At 37.1% G+C, this 15,560-nt stretch overlaps 1 protein-coding gene across 1 annotated transcript; it reads right to left on the bottom strand.

Moving 5' to 3' along the window:
• Positions 1-7,040: 7,040 nt before the first annotated feature.
• LOC138335407 (uncharacterized) lies at positions 7,041-14,034 on the bottom strand. Its single transcript, XM_069284477.1, has 7 exons — positions 13,686-14,034; positions 12,273-12,435; positions 11,225-11,289; positions 9,664-9,732; positions 9,056-9,180; positions 8,551-8,746; positions 7,041-8,462 (listed from the first exon to the last, which is right to left on the bottom strand). Exons 2-7 carry the CDS (start codon positions 12,419-12,421, stop codon positions 8,404-8,406), a joined length of 663 nt encoding a protein of 220 aa, XP_069140578.1. The 5' UTR covers positions 12,422-12,435; positions 13,686-14,034; the 3' UTR covers positions 7,041-8,403.
• Positions 14,035-15,560: the final 1,526 nt, after the last annotated feature.

The raw sequence follows: 15,560 nt of genomic DNA, 5'->3' as shown, positions 1-15,560 counted from the left end.
CCCTGGCCGAGACACACCAAAGTATATAAAGGTGGTAGCTTCTGCTTACCGCTCAGCATACAGGGAGTGGGACGACAGGTTCGCCCGTTGTAAGTATAATATGACTTGGTGGGGTGTGTTGCTGGGTGCAAGTTTTGGGAGACTGCAGTATATTCATGTTGTGTCTTCTTGTATAGTGGAACTGTTGCCCTTTTGATAGTGCTATATCACTGAAGCATACTGCCGAAGACACCAAACAGCACACCCCACCCGGTAACATTATAGTGACAACGGGGGAACCAGTCGTTTGCTGAGTGCTAAGCAGGAGCAAAAACTACCGCTATTACAGACTTTGGTGTGTCTCGGCCAGGGAACAGAACCCAGAGCCTTCCTCGAACGTTCAACTCAAGGCCAAAAGTGAGGCGGTGGCAAGGGAGGCATTATGAAGCATGAAATCAGTTATGATTAAGAGAAAAGATAATATCCGAAATTAAGTCGCCTGTGACGATATCATGCAATAGAGGCTGCAGGTATCTAACACCCTACCTTCAGGGCCAGACATCTGGGAAATTGGCTCTTATGACTAAAATGCTCAACCTGAAATTTGCAAATGTCATTATATCACCCCAACCATCGATATATTCCGGAATGATCACCAGGCTGACCTGATACGGAACTTCACTGATCAAGATCGCGTACTCACGGTTATGTAAAAAGTCTTAACTAAGGTCTTGTTATTGTGTACTTTATACATAACTTCTGAATTTATTTCACCTTCACTTACTTGGTATAGTAAATAATTACAGTGTACACATTACGCTATTTTATATAATAAACATAAGAAAGGAGACCAGTGGCACAATTGATAATACGGAGGTCCCAGACTCGAGTAACAGTCAGGGTTGTGTAAGGACGGCCTCCCCATGTGTGTAGAGCGAGGTGCGTGTCTTAGGAGACTGCAGTATATTCGTATTGTGTCTTCTTGTATATTGGAAGTGTTGCCCTTTTTATAGTGCTTTATTACTGAAACGTGTCGCCGAAGATACTAAGCAACACACCTCACTCGGGCACATTATACTGACAATAAGCGAACACGTCGTCCCACTACAGTTATACTGAGCGCTAAGCAGGAGCACAAACTACATTGTAACACTTTTATAAACTTCGGAGTGACAGGGGCGAGCGTTCAACCAAAGGCCAAAAGTGAGGTGTAGGTCAGAGAAACTCATACTGCCGACACCTGTTACTATAGAGACTAGAGACTATGGTTATACTTGCAGAATAATTGAACTAAAGATTCCTTCATGGTACTGTACAAAGTACAGCAACATTACTGATTACAAGAGCGAGAGAAAAAAACTCAACAACATAGGGCCTCATTTTTAATAACGAAAGGAAAATGGAAGTTACAGAGTATTCAACTGTAGCGATATATACGTTAAACTAAAACCATCAAAAGTCCAACTAATAACAACAATATATTGACATTTAATTAACAAAATTTCGAATATTGAAAGTTCTTTGACGTGACGGAAACGTTTATTTCAATTGAATCAGAACATCCAAAGTCTAGGCATATTGTACATGTCCTTATTGGTGGTACTGAAATATGTTTCGGTTTACATTCTATTTTCGACGATGTTAAGTTCGATTAACTAGGATGCATTCGTTTAATTGCATTTCTAGATATCCTATCGGCATGTAGACGATAAAAGAAATAAAACAAAATCGTGGCTCTATGGTTAACATTATATCCTACTTAATGTTATGCGTTAAAAAGAATAAGACACCCTGCAGGACACGCATTACACGAACGTATCGTAGTGTGTTTTCGAATTCGCGACAGTCGCCATATTGGAAAGAATAGCAAGTTGTTAATATCAAAAACTGTAAATCAATATTGACGTCAATGCCAATATATATAAGTTAGAGGTTACTGCTTTATATAAACACCATGAATACCGTCATCATACTCGATGTTTCTTTTTGAAAGTTTTTTTAGAATGGCTTGTCAAATAGGTTATCTGTCTCAGCAGCATGCCGGAAGACAGTTACAAAATTAAAATGAACAGAAGCTGAACTTCACACATGCAATTTCAATATTTGAATTATTAAACTGCGGTCCTAGCTGGTAATACATATGTATTGACTTCCGGTTTTTCACGAGGAGGCAAGCAGACCGATTTTGTGAAGGAAATCGGTGGAATTCGTTGGTATTACTAGAACGATCTCGGTAAGTACTGATGGAAATTTATGCAATTAAATTACATTTAAATATTACTTTCTTAGTATTGACGATCAGGTGAGTATGAAGTTGGAATTTTTTGTCGATTAGCCAAGTAGCTAGTTCTGGCATTCGATGTGACATTGTCAACTTCCGGGTAGTTTTATACTTTAAAAACTTCATATTTTCCAAATTTTTGGGTTTTAAGAACTGTATTTTGTGTGTATTGAACCAATTGAATCGTGCATTTGTAATATTAAATGTTAAATGCAATTTTATAATCCCGACCCGTGTTTGAATACACGGAAGCCAGTAGTGAAAATCCAGATGTCGTCACCGTGAATATTAAGTTTAGTATCGAGTACATATATTAAATCGGCTCCCAAATCACAATATGCACAACCAGGGCTCCCTAGGGGGGAACCTACATGTGAAATTTTGAGAAAGATCCATTCAATACTTTCTGAGAAATAGCGATAACAAACTTTGAATATAACAAGAGATCCCAGAGGGATCTTGGCGCCCACCAAAGAAAGATCTATGTCTGACAATGGAAAGAGGGATCTTTTCCCTGCTTTTCAAACTTTTTCAAACACATGACATATAAAATTTGAGACAGATCGCTATAGTACTTTCTAAGAAATAGTGGTAACAAACTTCACAAATGAAATCTAAGATGGCGGCCGGTTAGCCATCTTGTTACCGATCAGTCCCGAAAGGCATTATGCATCAGTCCTAAAAGGTACTATGCACAACTAGGGTACAAGGGGAACCTACACATAAAATTTGAGAAAGATCCCTTCAGTACTTTCTGAGAAATAGCGGTAACAAACTTTAACAATCAAAATCCAATATGGCCGTCGGTCGGCCATCTTGTTTACCGATCGGACCCAATTAACAATATGCACAACTAGGGTCCTTGGGGAACCTTCATATGAAATTTGTAAACGATACCTTCAGTACTTTTTGAGAAATAGCGGTAACAAACTTTAACTATCAAAATCCAAGCCATCTTGTTGACCGATCGGTTCCAAAATGCAATATGCACAACTAGGGCCCTAGGGAAACCTATATATGAAATTTGAGAAAGATCCCTTCTGTACTTTTTGAGTAATAGCGGTAACAAACTTTAACTGTCAAAATCCAAGATGGCCACCTGTCGGCCATCTTGTTCACCGATCGGTCCCAAAATGTAATATGCACAACTAGGGTCCTATGGGAACCTGTATATGAAATTTGAGAAAGATCCCTTCTGCACTTTTTGAGAAATAGCGGTAACAAACTTTAACTATCAAAATCCAAGATGGCCACCTGTCGGCCATCTTGTTGACCGATCGGTCCCAAAATGCAATATGCACAACAAGGGTCCTAGGGGAACCTACATATGAAATTTGAGAATGATCCCTTCAGTACTTTCTGAGAAATAGCGGTAACAAACTTCAACTATCAAAATCCAAGATGGCCGCCTGTCGGCCATCTTGTTTACCGATCGGACCCAATTAACAATATGCACAACTAGGGTCCTTGGGGAACCTTCATATGAAATTTGAGAAACGATACCTTCAGTACTTTTTGAGAAATAGCGGTAACAAACTTTAACTATCAAAATCCAAGCCATCTTGTTGACCGATCGGTTCCAAAATGCAATATGCACAACTAGGGCCCTAGGAAAACCTATATATGAAATTTGAGAAAGATCCCTTCAGTACTTTTTGAGTAATAGCGGTAACAAACTTTAACTGTCAAAATCCAAGATGGCCACCTGTCGGCCATCTTGTTCACCGATTGGTCCCAAAATGTAATATGCACAACTAGGGTCCTAGGGGAACCTGTATATGAAATTTGAGAAAGATCCCTTCAGCACTTTTTGAGAAATAGCGGTAACAAACTTTAACTATCAAAATCCAAGATGGCCGCCTGTCGGCCATCTTTTTGACCGATCGGTCCCAAAATGCAATATGCACAACAAGGGCCCTAGGGGAACCTATATATGAAATTTGAGAAAAATCCCTGCAGTTCTTTTTGAGAAATAGTGGTAACAAACTTCAACTATCAAAATCCAAGATGGCTGCCTGTCGGCAATCTTGTTGACAGATTGGTCCCAAAATGCAATATTCACAACAAGAGTCCTAGGGAAACCTGTATATGAAATTTGAGAAAGATCCCTTCAGCACTTTTTGAGAAATAGCGGTAACAAACTTCAACTATCAAAATCCAAGATGGCCGCCTGTCGGCCATCTTGTTCACCGATTGGTCCCAAAATGCAATATGCACAACTAGAGTCCTAGGGGAACCTGTATATGGAATTTGAGAGAAATCCCTTCTGCACTTTTTGAGAAATAGCGGTAACAAACTTCAACTATCAAAATCCAAGATGGCCGACTGTCGGCCATCTTGTTGACCGATCGGTCCAAAAATGCAATATGCACAACTAGGGTCCTAGGGAAACCTACATATGAAATTTGAGAAAGATCCTTTCAGCACTTTCTGAGGAATAGCGGTAACAAGAATTATTAACGGACGTACAGACGAGGGTTACATAATGGGGTGGTCAGTTCGGACATTCATTATGGGGTTTCAATGCTGCTAAAATCGACATTGTGGGGAAGCATTAGGAATTCAGACAAGAGCTACATTTTGGGGTAGCCAACAACCCCACAATGTTATAAAGAATGCTACCCCACAATGAAATGGACATACCACCCCACTATGTAGTCCTTAGCATAAAATACCCCACAATGCTAGGACAACAACCCCACAATGTTATAAAGAATGCTGCCCCACAGTGAAATGGACATACCACCCCACTATGTAGCCCTTAGCATAAAATACCCCACAAGGCTACGGACAACAACCCCACAATATTATAAAGAATGCTGCCCCACAGTGAAATGGACATACCACCCCACTATGTAGTCCTTAGCACAAAATACCCCACGATGCCTTGGACAACACCCTCACAACGTTATGGACAAGACAACCCACAGGTTTATGTATATAAACAGACCCCACAATGTCAAACTTTGGTAACTTCCTCAAAATACCCCACAATGCCTTGGACAACAACCTCACAATGTTATGGACAAGACAACCCACATGTTTATGTATATAAACAGACCCCACAATGTCAAACTTTGGTAACTTCCTCAAAATACCCCACAATGCCTTGGACAACAACCTCACAACGTTATGGACAAGACAGCTCACAAACAGACCCCACAATGTCAAACTTTGGTAACTTCCTCAAAATACCCCACAATGCCTTGGACAACAACCTCAAATGTTATGGACAAGACAACCAACAAGTATAACAGACCCCACAATGTCAAACTTTGGTAGCTTCCTCAAAATACCCCACAATGCCTTGGACAACAACCTCACAATGTTATGGACAAGACAACCCACAAGTTTATGTAAATAAACAGACCCCACAATGTCAAACTTTGGTAACTTCCTCAAAATGCCCCACAATGCCTTGGACAACAACCTCACAACGTTATGGACAAGACAGCTCACAAACAGACCCCACAATGTCAAACTTTGGTAACTTCCTCAAAATACCCCACAATGCCTTGGACAACAACCTCACAATGTTATGGACAAGACAACCCACAAGTTTATGTATATAAACAGACCCCACAATGTCAAACTTTGGTAGTTTCCTTAAAATACCCCACAATGCCTTGGACAACAACCTCACAATGCAATGGATAAGACAACTCACAAGTTTATGTATAACCAGACCCCACAATGTCAAATTTTGGTAGGTTCCTTAAAATACCCCACAATGCCTTGGACAACAACCTCACAATGCAATGGATAAGACAGCTCACAAACAGACCCCACAATGTCAAACTTTGGTAACTTCCTCAAAATACCCCACAATGCCTTGGACAACAACCTCACAATGTTATGGACAAGACAACCCACAAGTTTATGTATATAAACAGACCCCACAATGTCAAACTTTGGTAGTTTCCTTAAAATACCCCACAATGCCTTGGACAACAACCTCACAATGCAATGGATAAGACAACTCACAAGTTTATGTATAACCAGACCCCACAATGTCAAATTTTGGTAGGTTCCTTAAAATACCCCACAATGCCTTGGACAACAACCTCACAATCCAATGGATAAGACAATTCACAAGTTTATGTATAACCAGACCCCACAATGTCAAATTTTGGTAGGTTCCTTAAACCCCCCACAATGCTTTGGACAATTACCCTGCTTAGTCCTTACTAAGTTTCATATTACACATATACCAAACCGATTCAAAGGTATGCTTAGTTATTTCCCCATTCCTTTGATGTATGCTTCTCCACTTCAGTGCTTTGTAAAAGCAGGTAACTGCAGCTTCAATGTAAATATAACCTCAAATTGGTATATATTTTGGTTATTTGGTACAAAACTTGACTGAAAAAATTTTAATCAATCAATTCATGGCCGCATCTGTATTACTTTACTAACGCCAGATATTATGGCTGCTCACCTTTCTGTCTCGTACGATTTTAATTTCCGTGATAATAACAAATTTTTTGTATCTGTGTTTTTTGTTTTGTTTTCATTTTTTCATTAAAAATCAAATAGGGAGGCGACAATATTTTGAGCATTTTGAGAAAATGGGTTGGTCAAAAAGCAAGATCCAAAAACAAATCTTCTGTGTTTCAATCATAAAAAAGATCAGAATTCATCATAACAGAAAAACCCAAAATTCGTAACACCAAGATATTCCAGTTTAGTGGAATGAGTAAAACCCATTTGTCATTGCCCAACAAGAAAACTGTCTTACAGTTGATGGGCTTAATTTCCAATACATAACAACATAAAGTCAGATGGTTAACATTTTAATTCTATCCAATATGTTTAGATTGACAAAAGTTGTTTTGAAAACTTATCTTACAATACATTGTTAGAATGCTGATGAATTTAATCAAGATATCTGGTATAACAAAAGTTCTAGGGACCTTAAAGGTCAACTGACTACTATGGAAATAGTCTTATAGGAAACCAATTTAGGTGGTATAATGGTAGCCATCTCGATTTAGGATCAACAAAAGATGTAACAACACTTTTTCAAGATCCTATCAGGATCATTTTAGTTTCAGCCAAATCGCATCTATAGTACTTGAAAAGAAGTTCAAAATGTGTTTTCAAGATGGCGACTGTGGCGACCATCTTGGATATCAGATAGACCCGAAAAATAACAACACTTGGTCGGGACCATATCAGGATCATTTATGCAACTTTCAGCTAGATTCCACGGTTAGAACTGGAGAAGAAGTTCAAAATGTGAAAAGTTAACACATGGTGGACAAAACAGATGACTGAAAAACAAGTATTACACGTAATCATGCTTTGCCACTCTTGCTTAGGTAAATTAAATGTTGGAAGTTTTTTTTGACAAATTGACAGTTAAAGTGGACTTTAACCCGAAAATATCCAGTATTTGTACGTACAATGTGAGTGACGCAAGAGTTTCTGGCAAAGTTTCAGTTCAATTGGATGTTAATTACCGTCGAAGACGAGATAAGTAGTAAAATACTAAAGCCCTTTTATTTGGGGTTATTTTACTTTACACACTTTCAAAATGAATTTACATGTATAAGTAAAAATCCTATATAACAGTAGAGGTAGTTTCACAACTTAAATGAACTTATAATGACATGATATGCATTGGATACCTTCCAATAATCAGTATTTAATGTCATTCAGACACATTCATAATGCCAGAAACTTTCATAACACATTGTAAAAAATACATTCAACTAAACTTGGTAGCCATTCGACCCAACAGACATAAAGTCTCCATGTTTGGTTATTGAGAAGTCATAACAGTCAAAGATTTGATCCCCTGAGTTTGATCATCATGTTGCTTAGTTTCTTTTTGATATTGTCCCTTTTGCGCAAATGAATTTGGCCTTTTTGCAATTTGCTTTTTCTCATCATGGACTCGATAAGCTTTTGTCCTGGCAGTTTATCATCTTTAAAATTTTGCTTGAACAAACTTTTTAGTTCCTGCTCTTCCTCACTAGTCCACTTCTGCCTCACTGACGGTTGATGTGCTTGCATCCTTCTCTTTTTGGGTATAGGCTCATATTCCTCCTCTTCCTCATCTATTTCGGTGATATCCGGTATGAAATCTTCATCCAATTCTGGAGTTTGTACCGGTGGTCGTTTCCTGTTCAAAGGCTGGTCTAATGTTCTAATGTTGATGGGGGAGTTACATCCACATCCGCCTGGACTTCCATAATTTCTGTTAAGAAATTAAAGATAAATTATTAATCATTATTAATTACACAATAACCCTAATCATTTTTCCAGTTTTTTCTGGAAATTCTTACCATCTAACTGTATTTCTTCTAAGCGTTTCCCACGGAATTGTCCCACCAGTCCAAGATCTTGAATGAGCAAAATTTTAGCCACTTCAATTCTCTCAAGCACATCTGATGTTTGTCTGTAATGTACAGTGTGTACATCCATGGTGTGACCTAAGTGGTCTATTATCCACTGTTTCTGTGATTCGTCAGTACTCATGGCCTAGAAAGATAAATGCCAAACTCAAAAAACTGTTAATAACCACAGTTTTTAATAATGAAGGCATTTAAGAAGATGAAAAGAAAATATATTAGGAAATAAAAAATTTTGAATGCTAAAATTTTTGGTTAAAAGTCTCTATTTAGTAAAACTGCTGCATTTTATGCATTTCAGTAATAATGGGAGAATGATGCTTTATTAAAGTAAAATACAGTTATCATATTAACAAGAAAATTTAAGACTCCTTGAATTATATCTATTCAAAAGTAAAAAGTTTTCATTTAATATCAAACAACACCCCATCATGCATACCTGTACCATTGTGGCCATATATTTTCTCATATTAGACGTTCTTATCAGGTCTGGTGATGACAAGCCTGCCCGTGGATCACGAGTCAGCTCAAGTATTGCATCATACGCTCGGAAGACACCAGCACCTACAATTCATAATTTCATTGTATTTTACTACCGTTATGAGGGTATAATAATGATGGTGCACCTGTAACTTAGGTAACCCCAGAGAAGCTGTGTTATGTTGAATTTTACACAGACTCCATTATCATTATACCTACATTATCACGTAACCAGGCTTGGCCATATCTATATATATATATATATATATACCATCCCATGCATGGTTACATAATTTTCAGTTGATCCATTAACATTAGCCCCTTCATAAACTCAACGATATACAAAGCTATTCTATAGCTATAGAGTTATACACTGATAATGATAAATCTTTGAACATATGGTTATAGTTGTATTCAAACAAAACACAATTCATACTCTAAAAGATGTCATCCATAATTTTTAAGATGTGATATCTGATAGAGTCCATATATTTCGGTAAATGCCACTACTCATATTTATGGTTCTATTTTATAAATTTCATTAAGAAGTAACATCTACTTAATTACCATTTTCTTCCACCCAAAGTAAATCATCATGCCAAATTCTGAATGTCTCTGGCTTCTTTCGGAGGGCCTCTGAAATTACATGAAAATACACATGTACTACTGAAGAAAATACATTTTGTGTGAATCCAAGCAGAATTGTTGGGAATAACCGTATGATTAAATGTATTTTAAGTTATCAAGTAGCTATATGTATATATAAAGTCTGAAAAAAAAATCATAAGCAATGATGTAACTATTATTTAAATTAATGACTGCAGCAAATGCAGTCTATGGTCACAGGGTTTAGTAAGCGATAGTGCAATTTACACCTAGGATGATGTGAAATAAATTAAATATGTGGCCTGTACTAAAAGGTATCCATTTCGTCACTTTCTTTTATTGACTTATATAAACCTGCATTGTATTGTTCCGGAAGTTTCCAAACTTGATCAGATGCTTAGAATATTGTGACCGATGCAAGAGTTTGTATGATACGCCGCTTGAAGTTTACACAAAACAAATGCGTTTAGCACTGTGTAATGTCATTGTTGTTAATTTATAGTAGATTATCGCTGACAAGTATATCTTAATATATGTTTTTGAAAGTTTGGTGTCACTTAATCATGGCGAAATCTATTAAACACTATAAGACACTGACTTGCGGCATCGTGTGCGCAGTTGAAATCTGCGCATAGCGGATGTACACAGACTCTTACACCCGACAAGGAAAATAATAGTACGAGTACACTCGCACTAAAAATCACTGAATGTTGAAATAAAAACTAAATCATAAACCTTAAGAGGTTTTTCGAAACTTGAAAGAGAAATTAAACAGTAAACATTTTGTTAACAGTTGAGTAAAATCCTCTGTATTTCTCTTAAAACGATAAAAACTGAACAGTTCTAATAAACAAGAGGCTCACGAATAAAAAAGCAGACTTGCCTCACTCTGGAATTTTTGCACATATTAAACTGTTGACATTTTCCACATATAATTTGACCTCAAATTACCTTACTCAAGATAAACCAATGAAGAATACAACATTAATATTCCATTTGTCTCAACATAATAACTGAATATTCATGCTAGCAAGTGATATTTAACATATTAATAAAACATAATAATTAGGTGTATATTGGGCATGGCAGAAAACTAAATCTGCTTTCATCAGCATTGATTAATTCCAGGTACCTGTTGTAAAACTGAGCAAAATTGATACAATAAAACAACAAAGGGTGTAAAATTTAGTATTTATAACAAAACAATCCTGTATAGCTGAGTCATGGTAATCAGGAAACTCAGGAGATTTTTGTAGTTGATAAAATGGGATTTTTAATCTTTACTAATATGCATTATTATCATATTTTGCAAATCAAAAGTTTGATCAATGGATTGGATAGGAAGTTTTCTGTTCAATAATTAACTTTGATGTATACAAAGGGGTACATCCATATAACACAATCAAATATGTGGTTCTTTTTTTTTAATATCCACTGGGCTTGCGTTTACATATTTTACACCCTTATTTAAAAAAAAACCAACAACTGTTCATGCAAGAAAACAAAAATCAACAAGTATTACTTTCTCCTTTGGCCTTCCAAATGTCGGCTCTAGGCCGAAAGCTTTCTAGCTTCTTAGCAAGAAATCTGATGAGGCAAAAAAAGTAACCAAGAAAAAAATTAAACACACATATTACAGCACATAGCAGAAGCCATATCGAAATCCAAAAAAATTGTTAAATAAATGTTATGTAAAATCTTCATATCATTATCTTAAATATTTAAGGAACGTTTATACCCAAAATTATCCAAAACCAAAAAGGAATAAATATCTATTGTAAATAAAATATAAACATGCAGTTGGAGGTTAATTAGTGACCATGCCAAAATTTTGACCTGGCCAGTGCATCATCAAAAGAATCTTATAAAATTGTGTTTATGTATGTTTCTCTTCAACTTGATGTTTTTAAAATTTGTAATCCAATTAGATGTGACTGATGACATAGTGTTGGGAATGGGTTGCATTTTCATGATCCAGTATCATCAAAAGAATCTTCCAAGCAAGTGACTGATGATCAACTAATGATCAACTAATGATCGATCATGAGCTGAAGTTTACATTACTCAGAGTATAGATTTCATTTTATTTACTTATCTATGAATTCGAAATTACCAATCTACTTTCTCTTTTGTTTACCGGTAAATCACTTTTATTTCCTGATATTGTAGCGGGATCATCTTTCACACATTTTCATCGGAAAATGAAGATGTATTAGTTATTGTCTAAGTGCTCTGTTTCATTTAAATTGTTTCCCCAATAAAACGCTAGCTTTAAGCTTCCTTGGCAAGAAACACCTGTCTTGACCTGTCGTGACCCACACAATTTGTATCATTATATATTGTAAATGTTAGTCAAACTGTAATCGATCATGATAAACTTAGATTGAATAATCTGGATAGAAACGACTAGACATTGAATAAGTTGATAAATCGGAACAACACTACAATTATATGTGACTGATAAATATTTTGCATATCAGTTTATTTTCTTTCATTTCATATTTAACATGTGCATAAGTGTAAGAGTTGAAATGAGGGTAATGATGCATATATGATAAATGTATACTTACACAGCATCGTCTGCCCTGCAGTATACCTCCGTTTTGCAGTACCCTCTACCCTCTGCAATAACAGTACCCTCTACCCTAACTGGCCACATGAAGGATGGTGGCATCCCGGGTAACTGGGCCGATGCATATGTTCCCTTTCTACTGGCCATATTTTAGTTAGTTCCTAAAATTAGCAAAACGGTACATGGAGATGTATTCTTCAAAGAAACAAATTAAATATTAAGTATCAAATTGTGACAAAATCTGCAAATTTTGACTATATATCGATGGCATGCCGACAACAATTACATTAACATTTGCACTCTTACAACAAGACTAATTTTTCGTTTTCAGTTCCAGAATTTCAATCAAGAAAGATCTGCATTCCATCTGTGAAATAGGTAGGACCAATTTCTATATAAAGCACACACTGTCAGCATAATAACGACGAGGACACACGCGATAATAAGAAGAGCAGTCAATATGAGCACGGAAAACACGTCCGCCATTTTGTTCCTTTTCGATGATAGCTTCCCGCACTTGTAAAAGCGCCAATTAAATGAAAAGATATAGCAAATCCAATTTCCACTTTCAATAAAATAATATTCACACTATCAATTCAATTCTTCCAATGAAATAATATTCAAACTATCAATTCAATTATCAAAATGATATTGCTTTTATTTACGCCGATTTTTTTGTTTGTTTGTTTGTTTGTTAACGTCCTATTAACAGCTATGGTCATGTAAGGACGGCCTCCCATGTATGCGGTGTCTTGCGTGTATGTTGTGCGAGGTGAGTGTACTGGGAGACTGCGGTATGTTCGTGTTGTGTCTTCTTGTATAGTGGAACTGTTGCCCTTTTTATAGTGCTATATCACTGAAGCATGCCGCTGAAGACACCAAGCAACACACCCCACCCGGTCACATTATACTGACAACGGGCGAACCAGTCGTCCCACTCCCTGTATGCTGAACGCTAAGCAGGAGCAGAAACTACCACTTTTATAGACTTTGGTGTGTCTCGGCCAGGGGACAGAACCCAGAGCCTTCCTCCGATCACGTGTCAGTTTCCCCGTATCCTTCAAAACGAAAGTAGGCTTACAATCTCGTAACAAGTAATCTCGCACTCCAAACCTTATCAATAACATCTAAATAAGGAATTTTGTTGTTTTGTACATCTGTTCAATTTCATTTAATATCATTCAATTAATGACCTGTTAGCCTACGTTGTTGTTTACTGAGTGTACAAAATGGCGACCAGACTGGGCTATCAATCTACCCCACATACAAGGACAAAGAGTTTGCTCCAGATAAATACACGAAATACAACATTTTCCCTCCAATATGTTAAAACTAAGGATGTTTACGAAAATTCTAATAACACTATTCCATCTATTTGTCACACGCTGTCAATACAAATAAGAAAACTTACCTTCTTTGACTGAAGGGGTGAACCATCCAAAATGGCGGACCGAATCAATGTCGAGAGATGACGAAATAACGTAAAGTCTCGTTGTATTCGGAAGGCCTCGGGAATCATCAAAGATATTTTATTCGGAAAATTATGCTCAATTCACGGTGTTGTCCGTCACCAACCACCTTGTCGGCGATGGACATTGTCCGTTATAATGGACAAAACATTCTGGGGTTGCTTTTTTTTATTTAACCAGCAACCCCACAGCGTCAAATTAGACCGAAATACAACTTTTGCTTGTGGGGTCGACCCCACATGTGAAAAATACCCCACAATGCACATTACCACAGAAGAAATACCCCACAATGTATGCTCTGTAAGAGCGGACGGACGGACGGATGGACGGACCACGGACAAAAAGCGATTTGAATAGCCCACCATCTGATGATGGTGGGCTAAAAATAGAATTACTTTACCCATTAAACTATGACCTTGAAAATAGCTCAATGACAAAATATCATTACTTTTAGATATACATGTAAATATTATATAAAAATGCAAACCCTGTATTAATTACAAAATTGTATATAAACTTTTATCATATATAGACGCTATGATGAATATCAAAACTTACAAATTTAAACATAATACACACTTACCAGATAACTTCTAGTTAATTCTAAAATAAAAATAGTCTAATAAGAAAAATCAACTGGTCTGTCAACTAGTCAGGAACGGAGTGCCAGGTGAGGATAAAACCTTACCCAGGTAAAACTAGGCACCTGTCCTGACCAATCAAAAAGACCGTCCATGGTCACATGTCATAACGACTCTCACACACATACTCACTCCTTCACCTGAAGAGTAATGACACAAAGACACAGATCCATTCAAAACCCTTTCACCATCACTCTACCTAGACACCACACATGTGTTAGTTCATGATAATAATATGATATATAATACAATATATAATTAAACCAAATATATATATCCTATTTCGTAATATCCTATTACATAATATCACATAAATTACATATCTATATATTTAATATGATATATAATTTTCAGAGGCTTTGTGTTGTTTGCACTTGTGATAATTTTATAAACACGCTTGTCACATGTTTTTCGTTTCTTGCTGTGTCTTCCGCCAGACATTCAAAACTCCAGTTCTCTTTTTCTGGTCCCCACTCCCTTTTTTAGCCCACCATCATCAGATGGTGGGCTATTCAAATCGCCCTGCGTCCGTGGTCCGTCGTCCGCCGTCCGTCCGTAAACAATGCTTGTTATCACTATTTCTTAAAAACCCTTGTTGTGCATATTGCATTTTTGGGACCGATCGGTGAACAAGATGGCCGACAGGTGGCCATCTTGGATTTTGATACTTAAAGTTTGTTATCGCTATTTCTTAGAAAGTACTATAGCGATCTGTCTCAAATTTTATATATAGTGTGTTTGAAAAGCAGGGAAAAGATCCCTCTTTCCATTGTCAGACCCAGATCATTCTTTGGTGGGCGCCAAGATCCCTCTGGGATCTCTTTTTGTATTTATCTTTTCATGAATTTCTATTTAATTCATGATGGCATAATATTCATTTGGCAAATCATTGTTTTAATCTCAGGTAGGGCGTTAGAATTGTACCTGCTGCCCCTATTGCATGATCGTAAAAGGCGACTAAATTTAGGATCTTATCTTTTCCTTTCTTCCTAACTGACTTTATCTTTCCTAATGCCTTCCTTGGCACCGCCTCACTTTTGGCCTTGCGTTGAGCGTTCGCCCGTGAGGAAGGCTCTGGGTTTTGTCCCCTGGCCGAGACACACCAAAGTCTATAAAAGTGGTAGTTTCTGCTCCTGCTTAGCGCTCAGCAAACGGGGAGTGGGACGACTGGTTCGC

Source organism: Argopecten irradians, chromosome 11, assembly GCF_041381155.1.
Source record: "Argopecten irradians isolate NY chromosome 11, Ai_NY, whole genome shotgun sequence".
NCBI classification, from domain to species: domain Eukaryota; kingdom Metazoa; phylum Mollusca; class Bivalvia; order Pectinida; family Pectinidae; genus Argopecten; species Argopecten irradians.
The sequence above is the reverse complement of the archived record's forward strand: the minus strand, read 5'-3'. Positions and strand labels throughout refer to the sequence as shown.